Raw genomic sequence first — 24,263 nt, 5'->3', positions numbered from 1 at the left:
TGTTATCACATTAACTTCACATGCAATCACGAAAAAATTAATGTGGTTTTTGTGTAAGGGACATTATTAAAATGAACACTGACTACAGTGGGGGAAAAAAGTATTTAGTCAGCCACCAATTGAGCATGTTCTCCCAATTAAAAAGATGAGAGAGGCCTGTAATTTTCATCATAGGTACACGTCAACTATGACAGACAAATTGAGAGAAAAAATTCCAGAAAATCACATTGTAGGATTTTTAATGAATTTATTTGCAAATTATGGTGGAAAATAAGTATTTGGTCACCTACAAACAAGCAAGATTTCTGGCTCTCACAGACCTGTAACTTCTTCTTTAAGAGGCTCCTCTGTCCTCCACTCATTACCTGTATTAATGGCACCTGTTTGAACTTGTTATCAGTATAAAAGACACCTGTCCACAACCTCAAACAGTCACACTCCAAACTCCACTATGGCCAAGATTAAAGAAACAAAATTGTAGACCTGCACCAGGCTGGGAAGACTGAATCTGCAATAGGTAAGCAGCTTGGTTTGAAGAAATCAACTGTGGGAGCAATTATTAGGAAATGGAAGACATTCAAGAACACTGATAATCTCCCTCGATCTGGGGCTCCACGCAAGATCTCACCCCGTGGGGTCAAAATGATCACAAAAACGGTGAGCAAAAATCCCAGAACCACACGGGGGACCTAGTGAATGACCTGCAGAGAGCTGGGACCAAAGTAACAAAGCCTACCATCAGTAACACACTACGCCGCCAGGGACTCAAATCCTGCAGTGCGAGACGTGTCCCCCTGCTTAAGCCAGTACATGTCCAGGCCCATCTGAAGTTTGCTAGAGTGCATTTGGATGATCCAGAAGAGGATTGGGAGAATGTCATATGGTCAGATTAAACCAAAATATAACATTTAGGTAAAAACTCAACTCGTCGTGTTTGGAGGACAAAGAATGCTGAGTTGCATCCAAAGAACACCATACCTACTGTGAAGCATGGGGGTGGAAACATCATGCTTTGGGGCTGTTTTTCTGCAAAGGGACCAGGACGACTGATCCGTGTAAAGGAAAGAATGAATGGGCCATGTATCGTGAGATTTTGAGTGAAAACCTCCTTCCATCAGCAAGGGCATTGAAGATGAAACGTGGCTGGGTCTTTCAGCATGACAATGATCCCAAACACAAGGCCCAGGCAACGAAGGAGTGGCTTTGTAAGAAGCATTTCAAGGTCCTGGAGTGGCCTAGCCAGTCTCCAGATCTCAACCCCATAGAAAATCTTTGGAGGGAGTTGAAAGTCCGTGTTGCCCAGCGACAGCCCCAAAACATCACTGCTCTAGAGGAGATCTGCATGGAGGAATGGGCCAAAATACCAGCAACAGTGTGTGAAAACCTTGTGAAGACTTACAGAAAATGTTTTACCTGTGTCATTGCCAACAAAGGGTATATAACAAAGTATTGAGAAACTTTTGTTATTGACCAAATACTTATTTGCAAATAAATTCATAAAAAATCCTACAATATGATTTTCTGGATTTTTTTTCCTCATTTTGTCTGTCATAGTTGCCGTGTACCTATGATGAAAATTACAGGCCTCTCTCATCATTTTAAGTGGGAGAACTTGCACAATTGGTGGCTGACTAAATACTTTTTTCCCCCACTGGAAATAAGTGTCAGACATCTATGGGTCTGCTCAGTAACATCCCAGGGAATTCACTGCCCCAATGTATGTGTAATTTTTTACATGCTGTAAGGAGCCGTTTGGAGTATTCGGAGAGTGGAACATTAGCTGTATGCAAGCTAAGACTGCGACACGAATATTCAATGATGAACATCCCATTCTCATCCTTACATTCGTCCCCCTCCCTCTAAGAAATGTCTTCATTTCATGAATTCAACACTATACTTGTTTAGGAAAAAGAAAATTGGAACATTTCAATGTTTAATTTGTTGATACATGATGATACAAAACAAATCTGACAGTCAAGAGATAGCCTGCATGAAAAGCATGGTTTGATTCACACACAAACAAAATGCAGTTACTTTTTATTTATTTTTTAACAGCTCCAGTTAAACACAAAATGCTACTGACAAAATACGAAATATCAATAGCCAATACACCAACAGTGTAAATGTGAGTGACCACCTTGATTTGGTCTTATGTAGCAACATTTGAAATTGTGTTTTTTACATTGGATAAAAGCAGAGAGAGCTACAAAATGGTACATCATACACTGCATTTAAGGGAACAATGGGAAAGTAATTCTACTTTGAAAGTTGATGAACTTGTAATCTCACTTTTGAGAAAATGGCCTTTGAATGTTTTAGTGAAGAGCTCTTCTTTGTCTACACCCATTCAGCATCGTTCACACCCTCTTAAGCTTTTGTCCCACCCATCTCGGAGCGCTCTCGGAGCGCACACTTGACGCTCTGGTCAATGAGTAGGGTTGATCGGAGCTATCTGACCTCACAACGGCAGTCAAGCACCCAAGCTAACTGGCTAACATCGGCTATCTTGCTATTTACTTTCAGACACAAAATTGGGATTATGGTTCATTTTTTACCTCTGGATAACATGAAAACAGCCTAACCAGCTCTGCTGTCAACAATTTAATTCCACTTTTTTGCCGACGTTTACTGACACCGGCCATATTCAACGGGTGTTGTGCGTTGCGCATACTCAGACTGAATTTACGAACGCACCCGAAATGGTTACTTGCATAGTGGAGTCTTTTGTTAAGACTAGTTAGGTAAACAACGTGTAAGATCGTACACATCACATAACGTTAGCTAGCGAGGCAGCTAACGTTAGCTACCTAGCTAAACAATGTCCCATAATCCCAACTCATGTCGTTACTACCCTGCATGAATCTGCTGGTAGCTAACCAACCAGGTTCAATGTTAGCTAGCTAACATTAGGCTCTAACTAGCCAAGCCAATGGCTCTGAGATACAAATAATAACATCAGATACGTAACGTTAGCTAGCGAGCTAGCCAGCTAACGTTAGCTAGCTAGCTAACAGTACTACTTTAACTTGAAATAAAACCACTTTCTGTCAAAATTAGAAAGGTGTAATATCTGAAATTGTAGCTAGCTAGACTATCTTGCCCTTAGTTTGAAGATGTTTTCTCCATCTCTTTAGCATCATACCCATAGGGCGGCGCACAATTGGCCCAGCGTCATCTGGATTTTACCGGTGTAGGCCGTCATTGTAAATAAGAATTTGTTCTTAACTGACTTGCCTAGTTAAATAAAGGTAAAAAAAAAAAAACAACACTCTAATTCCACTGATTGCAAAACTCGATCCTCCAGAAAGTGGAGAGCAACACTTATGCAGCTCCACTACACAATAAAAAAAAGGTTTAAGCCGCGTTAGACTGGATTACCTACACATACTGACCAGCTCAAATTGACAGAAGCCTTCTAAATGGCAGACCAATCCAAACTCCTCTCTTCATATGTCCAGCCCACTCATTATCTCAGTCAATCATGGCAAGTGGGAAGGTTGCTGTCTTTTTCTGTGCCTTAACCAACAAGGCTCGCAATGTAACAATTCTATTCCTATTTACAGATGGCATACAAGTTTGTTATTAAGGCACATGAAAGTTCACATGTTCCAGAAAGCATTTCTGCCAAAAAACGCATTTTGATAAAAAAAAAAAGTTTAGGTTCAATTGGCTCTCTGTGAGGTAGTAACCCGCGACATACGCCTAATTTCCTGAAACGAGTCACAAATTCACATTTAGTAAATTTTTTCTCTGATAACGAACTCAATGAATTAACTTTTTCACCAAACCATCGAAGTACACGAGGATCAGGTGCAGTCTGCATGCACACAGCAGGCCCACAGTCATGTGGGAGACGCATCCCCAAGGCCTCCTTTGGTTACACATTCATACAAAAGTCACTCACACAAACAGTAGCCGGTAGCATATTTCTCCCATGCAGCACAATCCATATGCATAATCCATATGCATAATCAGCAGGTCAGATAGCAAATCAAATCAAATCAAATGTAATTTGCCACATGCACCGAAAACAACAGGTGTAGACATTACAGTGAAATGCTTACAAGCTCTTAACCAATAATGCAGTAAAAAAAAAAGTGTTAAGTGAAAAATAGATAAGCAGATAACTAAAGAGCAGCAGTAAAATAAAATAACAGTAGGGAGGCTATATACAGGGGGGTACCAGTACAGAATCAATATGCAGGGGCACCGACTAGTCGAGGTAATTGAGGAAATATGTACATGTGGGTAGAGTTAAAGTGACTATGCATAAATAATAAACAGAGTAGTAGCAGCGTAAAAGAGGGGGATGGGGTGGGGTGGGGTGGGGTGGGGTGGGGGGACAGTGCAAATAGTCTGGGTAGCCATGATTAGCTGTTCAGGAGTCTTACAGCTTGGGGATAGAAGCTGTTAAGAAGCCTTTTGGACCTAGACTTGGCGCTCCGCTTGCAGTGCGGTATCAGAGAGAACAGTCTATGACTAGGGTGGCTGGAGTCCTTGACAATTTTTAGGGCCTTCCTCTGACACCGCCTGGTGTAGAGGTCCTGGATAGCAGGAAGCTTGGCCCCAGTGATGTACTGGGCCGTACGCACTACCCTCTGTAGTGCCTTGCGGTCGGAGGCCGAGCAGTTATCATACCAGGCGGTGATGCAACCAGTCAGGATGCTCTCGATGGTGCAGCTGTATAACTTTTTGAGGATCTGAGGACCCATGCCAAATCTTTTCAGTCTCTCAACCTGTTCCACTACAGCCCCGTCAATGAGAATGGGGGCATGCTCATTCCTCTTTTTTTTCCTGTAGTCCACAATCATCTCATTTGTCTTGATCACATTGAGGGAGAGGTTGTTATCCTGGCACCTCACGGCCAGGTCTCTGACCTCCTCCCTATAGGCTGTCTCATCGTTGTCAGTGATCAGGCCTACCACTGTTGTGTCGTCGGCAAACTTAATGATGGTGTTGGAGTCGTGCCTGTCCATGCAGTCATGGGTGAACAGGTACAGGAGGGGACTGAGCAAGCACCACTGAGGGGCCCCTGTGTTGAGCACCACCTGGGGGCGGCCCTTCAGGAAGTCCAGGATCCAGTTGCAGAGGGATGTGTATAGTCCCAGGATCCTTAGCTTAGTGATGAGCTTTGCGGGCACTATGGAGTTGAACGCTGAGCTGTAGTCAATCAATAGCATTCTCACGAAGGTGTTCCTCTTGTCCAGGTGGAAAAGGGCAATGTGGAGTGCAATAGAGATTGCATCTTCTGTGGATCTGTTGGGGCGGTATGCATATTGGAGTGGGTCTAGGGTTTCTGGGACAATGGTGTTGATGTGAGCCATGACCAACCTTTCGAAGCATTTCATGGCTACAGACGTGAGTGCTACGGGTCGGTCGTCATTAAGGCAGGTTATCTTAGTGTCCTTGAGCACAGGGACTATGGTGGTCTGCTTGAAACATGTTGGTATTACAGACTCAGTCAGGGACATGTTGAAAATGTCAGTGAAGACACTTGCCAGTTGGTCAGCGCATGCTCGGAGTACACATCCTGGTAATCCGTATGGCCCTGCGGTCTTGTGAATGTTGACCTGCTTAAAAGTCTTACTCACGTCGGCTACGGAGAGCGTGATCACATAGTCATCCGGAACAGCTGATGCTCTCATGCATGCTTCAGTTTTGCTTGCCTCGAAGCGAGCATAGAAGTGATTTAGCTCGTCTGGTAGGCTTGTGTCACTGGGCAGCTCGCGGCTGTGCTTCCCTTTGTAGTCTGCAATAGTTTTCAAGCCCTGCCACATCCGACGAGTGTCAGAGCCGGTGTAGTACGATTCAATCTTAGTCCTGTATTGACTCTTTGCCTGTTTGATGGTTCGTCGGAGGGCATAGCGGGATTTCTTATAAGCGTCCGGGTTAGAGTCCCGCTCCTTGAAAGCGCGGATGTTGCCTGGAATCCATGGCTTCTGGTTGGGGTATGTATGTACGGTCACTGTGGGGACGACGTCATCGATGCACTTATTGATGAAGCCAGTGACCGATGTGGTGTACTCCTCAATGCTATCTGAAGAATCCTGGAACATATTCCAGTCTGTGCTAGCAAAACAGTCCTGTAGCTTAGCATCTGCGTCATCATACCAATTTTTTATTAACCGAGTCACTGGTGCTTCCTGCTTTAGTTTTTGCTTATAAGCAGGAATCAGGAGGATAGAGTTATGGTCAGATTTGCCAAATGGAGGGCGAGGGAGAGCTTTGTATGCGTCTCTGTGTGTGGAGTAAAGGTGGTCTAGAGTTTTTTTTCCCTCTGGTTGCACATTTAACATGCTGGTAGAAATGAGGTAGAACAGATTTAAGTTTCTCTGCATTAAAGTCCCCGGCCACTAGGAGCGCTGCCTCTGGATGAGCGTTTTCCTGTTCACTTATGGCCTTATACAGCTCATTGAGTGCAATCTTAGTGCCAGCATCGGTTTGTGATGGTAAATGGACAGCTACGAAAACTACAGATGAAAACTCTCTTGGTAAATAGTGTGGTCTACAGCTTATCATGAGATTCTCTGCCTCCGGCGAGCAAAACCTTGAGACTTCCTTAGTATTAGATTTTATGCACCAGCTGTTGTTTACAAATATACACAGACCGCCACCCCTTGTCTTACCGGAGTCAGCTGTTCCATCCTGCCGATGTAGCGTATATCCCGCCAGCTGTATGTTATCCCTGTCGTCGTTCAGCCACGACTCGGTGAAACATAAGATATTACCGTTTTTAATGTCCCGTTGGTAGGATAACCTTAATCTTAGGTCATCCAATTTGTTTTCAAATGATTGAACATTGGCTAATAGGATTGATGGAAGAGGCATTTTACTCGCTCACCGTCGGATCCTTACAAGGCACACCGACCTACGTCCACGATATCTCAGTCTCTTTCTCATGCGAATGACGGGATATGGGCCTTGTTGGGTGTCTGTAGGATATCTTTAGCGTCTGACTCGTTGAATAAATAATATTTGTCCAATACGAGGTGAGTAATCGCTGTCCTGATATCCAGAAGCTCTTTTTGGTTATAAGAGACGGTGGCAGAAATATTATGTACAGAATAAATTACAAATAACGCGAAAAACACACATAATAGTACAATTGGTTAGAGGGCTGTAAAACGGCAGCCATCTTCTCCGGCGCCATCTGTAATCGCAGAGTTCTCCCACTTGAGCGCGCCTCCATGCAGCCACGTAGTTAGAATTGTTGTCGCATCCAAGTTGTAGATTCCAAGGCTCGAGCCCGTCCAGAATGTCGGGAGAATCCCCATTCCCATTACGTCCACAAAGCAAATGAAAGGTCCAATATGTGTAAAAGTCTGGGTAAAATGTACTTAGTTGGTAATGATGTTTCAGAGATGTGGACAGTCTAGTACTCACTGTGTGCCCGTCCGACAGCTAGCAGTGAGGGAGATGATAGTGCAGAGAAAGCTGCCCACGCTCCTCTTCGTATGCTAGCTCCACAGTGCCAGTAGTGGGCCTGGCTAGCTTGAATGCAGCCTAGAGCCACAGATAGAACAATGAGCCAGATAGTTCACCAGATGTATAAATGTGAAGCATCCGGTTGGCGTTTCCACTCACTACCAAATATGGTGATGAGCGGAAGCCCTGTGGCCGGCAGTGGGAGAAGATGGAGAGAGATGGATTTTGGCCGACATTCTGCTAATTTTCTCATTGATGAAACATTTGATCTCCATACTGTTTTCTGATTCCAAAACTAGAATCTGTAAGAAACCGAGTGGACTGTGTTTTGTAGATTGACACTTCGCAAAAGTTTCTAAGAATTGAGTTGTTTGGAAGGAGTGCAAGGGCGGATTGAGTTATTGCACACGCGCACTTCACAGAGTCGGCGTTTTCTAACGGAAATATGCAAATAAATGCTAGACTACGCCGGTAGGATCTCACTAGCTCATGCTTGGCTCTACCCACCTCCTTGCTTGTTCTGCCCACTATGATTAATTTGCTCCCATTGGAAACGACAGGCTCTGGTCTATCTTGGGTTAGTTATAAAAATCTTTGCTAGTGCGGTCACGTCACTTAAGTCCAGCAATAACTTCAGAAGACATAGGTTCCACAGATGTTAAAAACGCAAAAAAACACAGCTGCTCCCAATGTAACGCACTGTTTGGAGGGTTCGGATAGTGGAACATCAGCTACTGTAGCTTAGACTTGGAAACAAGACAGTATACGGTGTTCAACAGGACTAGACTTTATTCCAGGACATGTGACCACCATCTCAATTAGATCACGTGACACAGACGATTTTATAGACACATGTTTGGCATTAAATAATCAATGATGAACATTCAATGCTCATATTTACAATGCTTCAGGTAAATTCTTTGGACGATTGAAGAATAAAGTCACATCTAAAGCAACAGATGACCAGATTCTGGTAATGAGGCTGCAATTGATTTCTGTTTTCTGTAGAAGATGAAGTGTACATTCCCAACGAGCAAGACAGGCAGGAGTATGTGATGAACGAAAATGGCTGCATATACCAGGTGGAATCAGGTGGTGGAAGGCAATGGTTTTATGGTCAGGTACAGTAAAAGACTACATACACATGCCCCACACACACACACACACACACACACTGATCCGATACTGTAATATACTGTATACTTTACACACACATTTACAGTTGTGTCTTTATTGTTCCTTTTTTTGAGGCTGGAGACTCTATTTCTCTCTTGTAGTTTGGGGAAGGGATTCTCGATGCTTGTTTCCAAATCTTGGATAACTCACACATGCCTCTAGTAAACAGAGGCGATGTTGTCAAAGTCTGCAGGATAGGAGCTGCAATGGTGAGTGATATTTGCAGATAACATAAGCACACTACACAAATTCCAAAACGAGCCCTAGTATATTATAAGCACTAAGAAGAGCCAAGTGCTTTTCACAACCACAAGACATACCAAGCATTTAACCTGTACTTCAGTCTGCATTCACAGAATGTGATTTGCAGTAGATACGGTACATATGCGTATTTAATGAGATATTGCCTCATTTGCATATATTTATATAATATTTCAGAAAAATAAAAAGGTATAGTTGTGTCTACATTCAACTGGTAAAAGTTGATAGTGATATGAAGTTAGGAAAATATTACCTGTTTGGGATGTGGTATCTGGGCTTATTTAAGCACTCAATATCCGTTTGCGTGCTTTTATCAACTTACTCTGAACATTTAATTCCAAACTAACATATCCTTATGCCTGGGGTACTGATCTCTTTGGGGGTTTTTGGTCAATATCTTTCCATTCCTTGTGGAACCAGATGAATTCCCAAGATGACCACGGGGTCTTGGTGGGCAACTGGAGTGATGACTACTCCCTTGGCACTGCACCAACCTTCTGGATTGGCAGCGACCAGATCCTGCTCCAGTACGCCAACCAAGGGCCTGTCAGCTATGCCCAGTGCTGGGTCTACGCCGGGACATTGAACACCTGTGAGTGCCCCATCAAATACCCTTTAAATTTTCAATTTCAGTTAACCTTAATATGCCAACCCCACAATAAAAGTAATGTGTCTCCCAAATCACCTGTGTTTTGCACTGAGGGATTGATGGTCAATAGAACACAGGCCTATCCGGTTATAAACCGCGGTTTTCAACAAAGAAAGGTTGCCTTTATGTTCAGTGGAGATAAATCAATCTGCAGCGCATTTATCACTTACAATGCACTTAAATGACTAAAATGTAAATGTAAAATACTTATTTACTTACTTTCTAAATGTAATCAGTTACAATTACTAGTTACCTGTCCAACATTTCTCCCTGCAATAGATCATGCTGGGAAATATTATACAGTGCCTTCAGAAAGGTATTCATGATCCTTGACTTATTCCACATTTTGTTGTGTTACAGCCTGAATTCAAAATGGATTAAATAGTATATATTTTTCACCCATCTACACACAATACCCCATAATGACAAAGTGAAAACATGTTTTTAGAAATGTTTGCAAATATCGCATTTACAGAGGTATTCACACCCCTGAGTTAATACATGTCAGAATCACATTTGGCAGCGATTATAGCTGTGAGTCTTTCTGTATATTTGCCCATTATTCTTTAAAAGATTATTCAGGCTCTGTCAAATTCGTTGTTGATCATTGCTAGACAACCATTTTCAAGTCTTGCTATAGATTTTCAAGCAGATTTAAGTCAAAACTTTAACTCGGCCACTCAGGAACATTCATTGTATTCTTGGTAAGCAACTCCAGTGTAGATTTGGCCTTGTGTTTTAGGTTATTGTCCTGCTGAAAGTTGAATTCATCTCCCAGTGTCTGGTAGAAAGCAGACTGTATCAGGTTTTCCTCTAGGATTTTGCCTGTGCTTAGCTCCATTCTGTTTATTTTTTATCCTGAAAAACTCCCCAGTCCTTAACGATTACAAGCAAACCCATAACATGATGCAGCCACAACTATGCCTTTAAATATGGAGAGAGGTACCCAGTAATGTGTTGTATTGGATTTTCACTTAACATAACATTTTTATTCAGGACAAAAAGGTAATCGTACAGGCTTCCTTCTTTTCACATTAGGTTAGTATTGAGGAGTAACTACAATGTTATTGAGCCATCCTCAGTTTTCTCCTATCACAGCCATTGGCCTCATGGTGAAATCCCTGTGCGGTTTCCTTCCTCTCCGGCAACTGAGTTAGGAAGGACGCCTGTATCTTTGCAGTGACTGGGTGCATTGACACCCCATCCAAAGTGTAATTAATAACTCCACCATACTCAAAGGGATATTCATTCATTTTTTACCTATCTACCAATAGGTCCCTTCTTTGCGAGGCATTGGAAAACCTCCCTGATCTTTGTGGTTGAATCTGTGTTTGAAATCCACTGCTTGACTGAGGGACCTTACAGATAATTGAATGTATGGGGTACAGAGAGGTTTTCATTCAAAAATCATGTTAAACACTATTATTGCACACAGAGTGAGTCCATGCAACTTATTATGTGACTTGTTAAGTACATCTTTACTGATGAACTTATTTAGGAGCAGTGGCGTGTATTCATGGATGCCAAGGGAAGCCAGGCTTCTGCTAAAAATTGATAAAAAATAAAAAATAAGGTATCTTTCGTCTCTGTGTTTCATAATTTTCCTTTTAATTCGCAAGAGGCTGAATGTATCTCACAGGAGAAAGGCATCCGGGCGAGCGAAATAGCGCCCCTCTGTCTCTCTACGTTGTCACGATCGTCATAATGATTGGACCAAGGCGCAGCGTGATATGCGTACATCTTTTTAATAGTGTACTGGCAACACGATACAAAATACAAAACAACCAAACGCAACGTGAAGTCCTCGGTTAACAACACAAACCAACACGGAACAAGATCCCACAAAACACAAGTGCACAACAGGCTGCCTAAGTATAGTTCCCAATCAGAGACAACAAGCAACAGCTGATTCTCGTTGCCTCTGATTGAGAACCACCCCGGCCAACATAGAAACACATAACCTAGAATAGAACATAGAAAACGAAACATAGACACTACACAAAGAAACTAACACCCTGGCTCAACATACAAGAGTCCCCAGAGCCAGGGCGTGACAGTACCCCCCCCTAAGGCGCGGACTGCGACCGCGCCAACATAAACCCAACAGGGGAGGGGCCGGGTGGGCATTCCACCTCGGAGGCAGATCCGGCTCCGGGCGTGACCACCACCCTCTAACAACCCCCCAGTAGTGCCCCTGGTCTGGTCTGGCTCCGCTGGCTGGAGCTGGACTGGACATCGGTGGAGCGGATTGCTTAGGCTCCGGTGTGGAGCAGCTGACCGGTACCTGACCAGGCACCGGTGAAGCAGGCACGGGCTGTGCCGGACTGACGACGCGCACCACAGGCTTGGTGCGGGGAGCAGGTACGGGCCGGACCGGGCTGGCGATGCGCACCACAGGCTTGGTGCGGGGAGCAGGAACAGGCCGGGCCGGGCTGGCGACGCGCACCATAGGCTTGGTGCGGGGAGCAGGAACAGGCCGGGCCGGGCTGGCGACGCGCAACATTGGCTTGGTGCGGGGAGCAGGAACAGGCCGGGCCGGGCTGGCGACGCGCACCATTGGCTTGGTGCGAGGGGCAGGAACAGGCCAGACCGGGCTGGCGACGCGCACCACAGGCTTGGTGCGGGGAGCAGGAACGGGCCGGACCGGGCTGACGTCGCGCACCACTGGCTTGGTACAGGGAGCAGGAACAGGCCGGACCGGGCTGACGTCGCGCACCACTGGCTTGGTGCGGGGAGCAGGAACGGGCCGGACCGGGCTGACGACGCGCACCACAGGCTTGGTGCGGGGAGCAGGAACAGGCCGGGCTGGCGACGCGCACCATTGGCTTGGTGCGGGGAGCAGGTAGAGGCCGGGCCGGGCTGGCGACGCGCACCATTGGCTTGGTGCGGGGAGCAGGTAGAGGCCGGGCCGGGCTGGCGACGCGCACCATTGGCTTGGTGCGAGGGGCAGGAACAGGCTGGGCCGGGCTGGCGACGCGCACCATAGGCTTGGTGCGAGGGGCAAGAACAGGTCGGACCGGGCTGGCGACGCGCACCATTGGCTTGGTGCGAGGGGCAGGAACAGGCCGGGCCGGGCTGGTGACGCGCACCAAAGGCTTGGTGCGGGGAGCAGGAACAGGCCGGGCCGGGCTGGCGACCCGCACCATTGGCTTGGTGCGGGGAGCAGGAACAGGCCGGGCCGGGCTGGCGACCCGCACCATTGGCTTGGTGCGAGGGGCAGGAACAGGCCAGACCGGGCTGGCGACGCGCACCACAGGCTTGGTGCGGGGAGCAGGAACGGGCCGGACCGGGCTGACGTTGCGCACCACTGGCTTGGTACGGGGAGCAGGAACGGGCCGGACTGGGCTGACGTCGCGCACAACTGGCTTGGTGCGGGGAGCAGGAACGGGCCGGACCGGGCTGACGACGCGCACCACAGGCTTGGTGCGGGGAGGAGGAACAGGCCGGGCCGGGCTGGCGACGCGCACCATTGGCTTGGTGCGGGGAGCAGGTAGAGGCCGGGCCGGGCTGGCGATGCGCACCATTGGCTTGGTGCGGGGAGCAGGTAGAGGCCGGGCCGGGCTGGCGACGCGCACCATTGGCTTGGTGCGAGGGGAAGGAACAGGCCGGGCCGGGCTGGCGACGCGCACCATAGGCTTGGTACAGGGAGCAGGAACAGGCCGGGCCGGGCTGGCGACGCGCACCATTGGCTTGGTGCGAGGGGCAGGAACAGGCTGGGCCGGGCTGGTGACGCGCACCATAGGCTTGGTGCGAGGGGCAGGAACAGGTCGGACCGGGCTGGCGACGCGCACCATTGGCTTGGTGCGAGGGGCAGGAACAGGCCGGGCCGGGCTGGCGACGCGCACCAAAGGCTTGGTGCGGGGAGCAGGAACAGGCCGGGCCGGGCTGGCGACCCGCACCATAGGCTTGGTGCGGGGAGCAGGAACAGGCCGGGCCGGGCTGGCGACGCGTACCATAGGCTTGGTGCGGGGAGCAGGATTAGGCCGGGCCGGGCTGGCGACGCACACCATAGGCTTGGTGCGGGGAACAGGAACAGGCCGGACTGGGCTGTGGAGACGGACTGGAGGTCTGGAGCGAAGAGCTGACACAACCCGTCCTGGCTGAATGCCTACTTTTACACACTCTGTGTGAGGCTTCAGCACAGGACGTACAGGGCTGTGTACTCGTACTGGCACTACAGCACGTGACACTGGCGCAGGATATCCGGGACGAGCGTCCTGGCTGCATGCCCACCTTAGCACGACACGTGCGTGGTGCTCGCACAGGACGTACCGGACTGTGCCGGACCACTCTCGGCACAGTACGCAGCTCCGCATACCTCGGAACCTGCCCAGTCTCACGCTGCCTAGCCTGAGTACGGGGAGTTGGCTCTGCTCTACCTCTAGGCTCCGCCAACCTCCCTTCCAGCCCCCCAAACCCGGTGGTCTCCTCTCCTAATCCACAAACTCGCCCAGTAGCTGCCTCCAGCAGCCCCGTCGTCCATGCCGTGTGCCCCCCCAAAAAAATGTATTGGGGTTGCCTCTCGCCTGTCCGACGACGGCCCGGTTGGCGCCGCTTCTCCTCTCCTGCCTGGGTCTCCCCCTTCATCGCCCTCCGGTAACGGACGGCCTCCTCCTCCGTGATCTGCCCCCAACCGAGGAGGACATCCACTAACGTTACCTCCGGCGTTTGCTCCTGGACACGCTGCTTGGTCCTGTTAAGGTGGGCTCTTCTGTCACGATCGTCATAATGATTGGACCAAGGCGCAACGTGATATGCGTACATCTTTTTAATAGTGTACTGGCAACACGATACAAAATACAAAACAACCAAATGAAACGTGAAGTCCTCGGTTAACAACACAAACCAACACGGAACAAGATCCCACAAAACACAAGTGCACAACAGGCTGCCTAAGTATGGTTCCCAATCAGAGACAACAAGCAACAGCTGATTCTCGTTGCCTCTGATTGAGAACCACCCCGGCCAACATAGAAACACATAACCTAGAACAGAACATAGAAAACGAAACATAGACACTACACAAAGAAACTAACACCCTGGCTCAACATACAAGAATCCCCAGAGCCAGGGCGTGACATACGTGTAGGCCATCTATCTGATGCTTTCTGGTTCAAACAAGTATGACATTGTTGCTGCCCATAGCATCGAAGGAAAGGGAAGCCAGTGAGCATCTGGCTCCCTTGACAAAAAAAGTATAAAACATTTGCCAATCAGCGTTGAGCTAAACTGAGCGAGCTCAACTGTGAATGGTCCTGGCGCACCCAAAAAAAAGTGTCAAGGGAAACCAGCTTGAATTTGGCATCACTCCTATCAAATCCCATTGAGAGCATACCTCATTGACAGAAAAACTTGAATTTTTGCATCTCGTTGTGGTGTTGTCCTCCGGTGGCTAGCTAGCCAGCCAGCTAAAATTGGCCCTTTCCTAAATTTGCCATGGATGGAAATAGGGATTTGGATTTGTGGTTTAACTTATTTCTCCGTACTGGCCTATGATTATAATGACGATTCTGATCTAACCATTAAGTCATACATTGTTGTGCCCCTGGCCTGAGAGAATGGAAGTTCAATATGTAGCTAGATGTAGAAGGATAATGTTAACTAGCTAACGTTGCCCATGAATGGAAGTTAGGCTAGCGAGCAAGCATTTCAGCCAGGTTGCCTAGGACCACAAAAAATGTAAGCCTGTACTGTATGATAGAGTGATTGTCAACATGAAAGAGAGGAGGATGGCATTGGCCTTTCTCTACAAGTAGGGTGAGTCAACATGTTTTTCTACTTGCAAGAACGTGCACGCACACACACAGAAATCAGAACCATGGACAGCCACATCATAGTTAGCTTACGTTGATTGGACTAAATAGTTTTTGGTATCTTTTAGTTGTCACTGTATTAGACTAAGCAGAGGTGATTTGATGATGTTGAAATGTTGAAGTTGAAATGGTGCTGGAATAGTGGAGGCAGCTCCTGTTTTCTTTGCAACTTGCGGTAACTCTCTGTGGTTCTAAATCAATAGTTGTTTAGTGGTCCGAAAATGTCGGAAACATTAACTTGCTCGCGTAAGTAATTTAACTCTCTGTTCCTGTACATGCAATATGCTTTGTGGACTTCACTGGACAGAGGGTGCTATCTGGTTTTGTGATAAAACAAAGGTGTGGTTGAATTTTTTCTGCCACTGTGTCTTCTTAATGTCTCGGCCAAGGCATTTGAATTAACAGGTTATAGCGCAAACAACACAATTATCACAACACAAAGGTTGTAATATGCCTTGTTATAGGCTTGGCTTCACCAGTGATTTTACCATAACAAAAGGGTTGAAGACTTATTGACTCAAGACATTTCAGCTTTTCAGTTTTTTATTAATTTGTAAACAGTTCATACAACTTTTACATTATGGGGTATTGTGTTTAGGCAAGTGACAAAAACATTCTCAATATAATCCATTTTAAATTTTGGCTATAACACAACAAAATGTGGAAAAAGTCAAGGGTGTGAACACTTTCTGAAGGCTTCCAAAGAATCATCAAAGAAGCGTTTAACATCCTAGTATAAACTCCAGTGGGCAATCGAGATAAGACCAACAACCACCGATATAAACCAAAATGTGACATTTTTAGAATTGTATTGTTTGATAGCATTTTTAATACAGGTCTATAGAAAAGGGAATAAACCATTTATAATTATAAGTAATTTTCACACATGAAACCATCAACGATCAATATTTGCATTTTAATTTCATAATCTTATAACAATATCACATTTGTTTGCTCAATTAATTGTGCATGCTCAATTTTTTAAGCATATAAATAGTTGAAAGTAGATGAAGCCAGTAGGCTAGGCAACAATGTCTTTCTCTGTCTGTCTGTTTCTTTGTCTGTCTGGTCTTTCTGTAGTGCAGAACTGTCCAAGATAATGTCTAGTCAGCTGTCAAACTATTAATACAACAGTGCCCAGAGTGCCTCTTTGTACACTTGCTATATTCTATATATTAAGTGTACTACCTAAGTACTAAACTCTCTCTCTCCTTGCTTCCTCTCTCTCTCGCTGTCTCCTCTGCCTCCTCCTCCATTGCAGCCTGCTTCAGACTCACCACTGTCTGCCTCACCACTGTCTGTCTCACTACTCTCAGTTTTAAAAATAGATTTTTATATACAGAATAATATTACATTGTATTTATATTTAAATTGTCTTTATATTTCACAAAATGTTAGGTCCCACAGGCTGTCCCACTCCCAACACATAATAATATTAAAGTGCATTCTAACAGTGTAAAAGGCCCTTAGTTGACTCCAAAATGTTGTATTCCATAATCTATACCCATTTGAAGAGAAACAAGTTATTAATGTGTTTGATAAGATTACAGATTCTTTCAGGGGACTCATTTAAATTGCAGTTGACCCCGGGTTTGGAACAACTGTACTACTAACCTCTCTCTTCTTGCTTCGTCTCTCTCTGTGTCTCCTTTTCTTCCTGTATTGCAGCCTGCCTCACCACTCTCTGTCTCACTACTCTCTGTAAAGCAAAGTTATTTTGCTATCAGAATTTATAGTATCCTATCTTTTGCTAAGATTATAGCTAGCTTAATTTCAGTCAACTGCTCCTGCTGAGGTCAGGCTCCATTGAACGTTAGTTTCTAACTCCATCTTTCTAGCCAGCTAGTTATAGCTAGCTAGCTGGCTAACAGTAGCCAGAGCCTTGAGCGAACTATACTGAGCAAAAATATAAACACAACATGTAAAGTGTGGTAAAAGATCCCAGAAATGTTCCATATGCACAAAAAGCTTATTTCTCGCAAATTTGATGCACAAATTTGTTTGCATCCCTCTTAGTGAGCATTTCTCATTTGCAAAGATAATCCATCCACCTGACAGGTGTGGCATATCTAGAAGCTGATTAAACAGCATGATCATTACACAGGTGCACCTTGTGCTGGGGGCAATAAAAGACCACTCTAAAATGTGCAGTTTTGTCACACAATACAATGTTACAGAAGTCTACAAGTTTTGAGGAGAGTGTGCAATTGGCATGCTGACTGCAGAAATGTCCACCAGAGCTGTTGCCAGAGAATTTAATGTTCATTTCTCTACCATAAGCCATCATCGTTTTAGAGAATTTGGCAAAACGTCCAACCGGCCTCACAATTGCAGACCACGTGTAACCCTGCCAGTCCAGGGCCTCCACATCTGCCTTCTTTCCCTGTGGGATCGTCTGAGATCAGCCACCCAGACAGCTGAGGAAACTGAGGAGTATTTCTGTATGCAATAAAGCCCTTTTGTGGGGAAAAAGTCATTCTGATTGGCTGGGCCTGGCTCACCAGTGGTTGAGGCCCAGCCCGAGTGGAGTGGGTGGGCCTATGCCCTACCAGGCCCACCCATGGCTGCGCCCCTGTCATGTGAAATCCATAGATTTGGGCCTAATTTATTTATTTAAATTGACTGATTTCCTTATATGAACTGTAACTGTAAAATCGTTGAAATTGTTTCCTGTTGCGTTTATATTTTTGTTCAGTATAGCTAGCTAGCTAGCCACCTGACTGAAATACCAGCGACTATTTACCAGACCAGTTGTACACTCACTCTCCGAGAGTCAGGTTTTTTTGTTTAAAGGATGTCAGTTGACACGGCAGGGGGGAGCAGGTGAACATAACGAGGATACCTGAAACATGATTCCACTCGTTCGCAGAGAGGCAGGTGCAATTAGAACTCAAAGAATATTAGCGTTCTGGGCATTGATCAATGCTGGCAACGCAATAATAAGTGGGTAAACGATTATTAACAAACTATAAAGGTGAGTAAACGCTATTTCACTAATAAAAAGGTGCGTAAATGTCATTTACGTGCGTTTACCCTCCACTGCATCCCTGGTTGCATCATTCCTTGAACGGAGGTAGACAAAGGCGTATAAGTCCCCTTTGTATAGGCACGTGATTCCTCAAAAGGAAAATAATAGTTGAGATGCAACTGCTTACATAATGCACAGAGAGCAAAAACCTTGCCTCGGGCTATGCTAGCTTCAACTTAGAATGTGTGTCAGATCTCGCACCATACGTGACTATCACACCACAGCTGAGCACTCCCAATCTCAAATCTCATCTAGCTGACTGTGTGAATGGACACAGATAAATATTAAAGAAGATGTAAATTCCTTAATACAAACTAACTGATTACAATAGTGCTATGTTTGCATCCTATAGAGGCCATTTGTTTTCTTGGAGTCAGTCCCTTAGAGGGATATTAGTTATTTTGAGATGATTAGCATGTGTGCTATCTAGATTAGAACATGCTAACAGGAGTCCTACCATCTCCACTGTTTTGCACCTATAGATGCTAATGCTAAGCCGTAGCTCAATACTGCTTTCTGACTAGTCTGGCCCATAGGCCACTTTCTAGGTATGCATAAGATGTGGAAAATGTGTAATTAAGGTGAACAAACCCCAAAGCCCATTTCCCACTGACAGAAAAAAATAGGTAGCAGTTTCCTCACACAAGGCCCGCTGCTGTGCAAATCAAACACACTTCTGAAAGTGATATCCGGAAATCTACTATCATCAATTGATTGAATACATTGAATGTATTACTTACAAATGTATTCCAGTTAACGACTGCATGTTAATTGATATACACTACCAGTAGTGTATGCTTATTTTTAAGTATTGCCTAGACTCTTTAATGGTTTCCCCTCCCCTGCCCCAGTGCTGAGGTGTCTGGGCATCCCTGCCAGGGTGGTCACCAACTTCAACTCCGCCCACGACAACACAGGGAACATAATCACGGATCTCATCTTCAACTCTGTGGGAAATCGACTTGAACTGAACGAGCGCCTTACCAGGGACTCTATCTGGTAGTTATATTTCTGCTTATTCATTTGTATTGAATCCCAGAATGTAGGTTTCTATATCTTCTATATTTACAGTATATCTTTCACTGTACCTACTGTAAAAACAGTTTAGTCAAGTAGCATGGTGGGTCGTGTTAGTCATGTAGCATGGTGGGTCGTGTTCCAAATGGAAGAAAATGGTTGTGCAGGATGCCAGATAGTGTACCTGAGTGGTGCAGGATGCCAGATAGTACACTTGAGTGGTACAGGATGCCAGATAATGTGAATGAGTAGTGCAGGAGGCCAGATAGTGTTCCTGAGTGGTGCAGGGTGAAAGATTGTGTACTTGAGTGGTTCAGGATGCCAGATATTGTTCCTGAGTGGTGCAGGACACCAAATAGTGTACCTGAGTGGTGCAGTATGCCAGATATTGTTCCTGATGGGTGCAGGATGCCAGATAGTGTTTGTGAGAGGTGGGCATTTTCTCCACAGGAACTACCACTGCTGGAACGAGGCTTACATGTCCAGACCTGACCTCCCCGCAATCCATGACTTAGGTGGCTGGCAGGTGGTGGATGCCACCCCTCAGGAAACCAGTGATGGTAAGAGAGAAAATAAGATAATTAAGTAGGGCCCACACACATTATAGCTATACGATGGGAGAGGGAGACATCATTTTCACTTCTTTATGCACATTTTGTAGAATGGGCTTCAAAATTGCATTGTCACATTTATGAAAACGCATCCATTTAAGATACAGTGGGGTCCATAATTATTGGCACCCTTGATAAAGATGAGCAAAAAAGTCTGTATAAAATAAATAATAAAAATACAGAGGTATATTGTATACTCCAAAAATTGGGAAATTATATTATTTTATACAAATACAGTTGCTCAGAGAAAGAGATTTTATTTTATTTAGTAATACAAATAAATAAAAAACATAGGGGTCAAAATGATTAAACCACTGTTTTCAGTAGTCCAGCATCCTACCCTTGTTAGGATAACAACACTGAGCCTTTTTCTGAAATGTTTTATGAGATTGGAGTACAGATTGGGAGGGATCTTAGACCATTCCTCCATACAGAATCTTACCAGATCCTTGATTTCCTTATGGACTGCCCTCTTCAACCCAGTGTCCAAAAACTGAGTCTCCGTCGAAGGTTGTGGGTCTTTCAGCAGGACAACAACCCCAAACACATCACAAAGCACCCAGAAATGGTTCAAGATGAAACGCTGGACTGTTCTGGAGTGGAGTTGAGTCTGAACCCATCAAACCTATGGCGAGATCTGAAAACAGCAGTTGGTCAAAGGCACCCGTTAAACATTGCAGAATTTGAATAGCTTGCAGCTGAAAAGTGGGTCATACCTCCAGTAAAAGGTGCAGCAAGCTCATTGATAGCTACAATACGCTTTTGATAGGCAGTTATCTTGGCCAAAAGCTGTGCAATATTAGCTCTTGTTTGCTAATCATTTTTTTCCATGCCATTTCAGCAAAAGTTTTTTTCAATTTCAACTTATTTTAGAGGAAATGGGATATTATTTATAAAAGTGCAAGGGTGCCAATATATTTACCGTAACTGTATAGCCGTTTCTTAAAATTAATAAAATGAAGAAAATGGCTCTGAAAAGCATTGATTGCATCTTGAAAATGTTTGTTAGGTTATTTAATAACGTCCAGAATCTCCTGGCTTTTTGGAGAATGTAGCAATGGCCTTATAACTAATAAAATCCGTTTCCAATAGCATTGCTATATTCTACAAAAATGCCACTCAATACATTGTATATAATGCTAAATAACCAGCTAACGAATAAAAAAACGAGTTGGATGAAACAACAGCACCCTAGGGAATTCGAAAATAAGCTATTATATTTTTAAAAAATGAACTATCCCTTTAAACGTCAAACAGACAGTGTCATACATGGGTTGTTGACATTGTTTTTGCAGGATATTACCGCTGTGGACCTTGCTCTGTCAAAGCCATCAAGAAAGGAATGCTCGGCTATCAATTTGATGCCCCGTTTGTGTTTGCTGAGGTAAAACAATATGTTTTCGTTGAGCTTAACCAGTAACACTGTTACACCATAATGCCTTCATGGTGTATGCACACTTATGCTTTATAACTTTTTTATTACGCACACTCGCAATACATTTTATTTATTTAGAATCAATCACAATATTCGCATTTATTAATTTTATTTTAACCTCAGGTGAATAGCAACGTTCACCACCACAAGCTAGACACACGAACTGGGAGAACCGAGTTACAACAAGTGGACACAACCTATATCGGCAAGAAAGTAGTGACGAAGTCCGTTGGTGGAAACAATTATGAGCCAATGGACATTACACAGACATACAAATACCCAGAAGGTATGTGGCACCTGGACAAGGGAGGGGGCTGGCAAAGGTGCAACTGCACATTTAAAGTTACATTTTCATAAAAATGTGTTTGTTATTGGCAGTTTGTACATTTTCTCATTAAACTAATGCAACAAGAATTAAGTATAGAAATGACTATGCTATTACTGTTTTTGAAATTACTTTTCAATTACTGCTGTATCGATGCAGTAACATACTGTATACAGTGGGGAGAACAAGTATTTGATACACTGCCGATTTTGCAGGTCTTCCTACTTACAAAGCATGTAGAGGTCTGTAATTTTTATCATAGGTACACTTCAACTGTGAGAGACAGAATCTAAAACAAAAATCCAGAAAATCACATTGTATGATTTTTAAGTAATTAATTTGCATTTGATTATTTATCAGAAAAGCAGAACTTAATATTTGGTAGAGAAACCTTTGTTTGCAATTACAGAGATCATATGTTTCCTGTAGGTCTTGACCAGGTTTGCACACACTGCAGCAGGGATTTTGGCCCACTCCTCCATACAGACCTTCTCCAGATCCTTCAGGTTTCGGGGCTGTCGCTGGGCAATATGGACTTTCAGCTCCCTCCAAAGATGTTCTATTGGGTTCAGGTCTGGAGACTGGCTAGGCCACTCCAGGACCTTGAGATGCTTCTTACGGAGCCACTCCTTAGTTGCCCTGGCTGTGTGTTTCGGGGCGTTGTCATGCTGGAAGACCCAGCCACGACCCATCTTCAATGCTCTTACTGAGGGAACGAGGTTGTTGGTCAAGATCTCGCGATACATGCCCCATCCATCCTCCCCTCAATACGGTGCAGTCGTCCTGTCCCCTTTGCACAAAAGCATCCCCAAAGAATGATATTTCCACCTCCATGCTTCACGGTTGGGATGGTGTTCTTGGGGTTGTACTCATCCTTCTTCTTCCTCCAAACTCGGCGAGTGGAGTTTAGACCAAAAAGCTCTATTTTTGTCTCATCAGACCACATGACCTTCTCCCATTCCTCCTCTGGATCATCCAGATGGTCATTGGCAAACTTCAGACGGGCCTGGACATGCGCTGGCTTGAGCAGGGGGACCTTGCGTACGCTGCAGGATTTTAATCCATGACGGCGTAGTGTGTTACTAATGGTTTTCTTTGAGACTGTGGTCCCAGCTCACTTCAAGTCATTGACCAGGTCCTGCCGTGTAGTTCTGGGCTGATCCCTCACCTTCCTCATGATCATTGATGCCCCAAGAGGTGAGATCTTGCGTGGAGCCCCAGACTGAGGGTGATTGACCGTCATCTTGAACTTCTTCCATTTTCTAATAATTGCGCCAACAGTTGTTGCCTTCTCACCAAGCTGCTTGCCTATTGTGCTGTAGCCCATCCCAGCCTTGTGCAGGTCTACAATTTTATCCCTGATGTCCTTACACAGCTCTCTGGTCTTGGCCATTGTGGAGAGGTTGGAGTCTGTTTGATTGAGTGTGTGGACAGGTGTCTTTTATACAGATAACGAGTTCAAACAGGTGCAGTTAATACAGGTAATGAGTGGAGAACAGGAGGGCTTCTTAAAGAAAAACTAACAGGTCTGTGAGAGCCGGAATTCTTACTGGTTGGTAGGTGATCAAATACTTATGTCATGCAATAAAATGCAAATTATTACTTAAAAATCATACAATGTGATTTTCTGGATTTTTGTTTTAGATTCCGTCTCCCACAGTTGAAGTGTACCTATGATAAAAATTACAGACCTCTACATGCTTTGTAAGTAGGAAGACCTGCAAAATCGGCAGTGTATACAAAAACTTTGTCTCCCCACTGTATATATGTTTTCCTATAGGTGAAGTTAAATATCAGTCCCATGGTTGTTTTTTTAAGGAGTGGGGCAGTCCCACTCTCGTAATCTTCTGTCTATTTTATGTAATAGAGAGAGAGAAAAGATAGAAGAGATAGTTGCTAAATTAGCAGTGGGCCGGATTCAAACCGTTGCTGCAGCGATAAATGTGTTCCGAAGAGAGCGGTTTAGATCACTAGACCACTCTAGGCCACCAGTCCCATGTTAACTCTATTCCCCTCCATCTCCCCACACATGCACAGGCAGCAGTAAGGATAAAGAGACCATGAAGAATGCCGAGAGAACCTACAAGCTACGTATGCAAGACGACGACGAGCAGGAGATCCCACAGGCTAACGTGGAGATGACGCTGGAGACACCAGTGGAGCCGGTGATGATTGGCCATGACTTCCAGATGGCTGTGGTCTTCAGGAACCTTAGTGAAGACACACGCACCATCCATGGCTTCCTGGTGGGCTCCACGGTGTACTACACCAACATCCAAAGAGCTCAGTTCAAGCAGGAGAGCTTTGACGTCACTCTGAACCCCATGGAGAGTGAGTGGAAACCGGGGTGACTCTTTACATACGTACTGTACTGTATGTCTTTATAGGCTTGAGAATGTCTCCATGTATCACAACTTTGTACGATAGTCCTGCAAAGCTTTCAGACCACTCCTCTGAAATAAAATACTCAACTGCTTATAGAAAATGCTTTACTTTACAGTCCTTTTACAGCTTTATGGTACC

General features: G+C 45.0%; 2 protein-coding genes across 2 annotated transcripts in view; both read left to right on the top strand.

The window, feature by feature from the left end:
• Positions 1 to 24,263, top strand: part of LOC311109170 (coagulation factor XIII A chain-like) — a gene marked incomplete at its 5' end in the record, with an annotated part of 108,747 nt that overhangs the window by 7,538 nt on the left and 76,946 nt on the right. The gene's annotated exons all lie outside the window — the stretch shown is intronic.
• The window catches only part of LOC311109204 (coagulation factor XIII A chain-like), a gene marked incomplete at its 5' end in the record, with an annotated part of 34,029 nt that overhangs the window by 3,800 nt on the left and 5,966 nt on the right, over positions 1 to 24,263 (top strand). The window contains 9 exons of the mRNA XM_084152053.1: positions 8,434 to 8,546; positions 8,703 to 8,810; positions 9,283 to 9,454; positions 19,204 to 19,351; positions 19,424 to 19,436; positions 19,665 to 19,929; positions 21,276 to 21,364; positions 21,539 to 21,701; positions 23,778 to 24,071. Of these exons, the coding sequence (XP_084008179.1) occupies positions 8,434 to 8,546; positions 8,703 to 8,810; positions 9,283 to 9,454; positions 19,204 to 19,351; positions 19,424 to 19,436; positions 19,665 to 19,929; positions 21,276 to 21,364; positions 21,539 to 21,701; positions 23,778 to 24,071 (1,365 nt within the window). The remainder of the gene's footprint in view (positions 1 to 8,433; positions 8,547 to 8,702; positions 8,811 to 9,282; positions 9,455 to 19,203; positions 19,352 to 19,423; positions 19,437 to 19,664; positions 19,930 to 21,275; positions 21,365 to 21,538; positions 21,702 to 23,777; positions 24,072 to 24,263) is intronic.

The sequence above is a fragment of the Coregonus lavaretus genome, assembly GCF_964263955.1.
Source record: "Coregonus lavaretus genome assembly, chromosome: 34".
Taxonomy (NCBI): domain Eukaryota; kingdom Metazoa; phylum Chordata; class Actinopteri; order Salmoniformes; family Salmonidae; genus Coregonus; species Coregonus lavaretus.
This window is presented reverse-complemented; position numbering and strand designations above follow the sequence as displayed.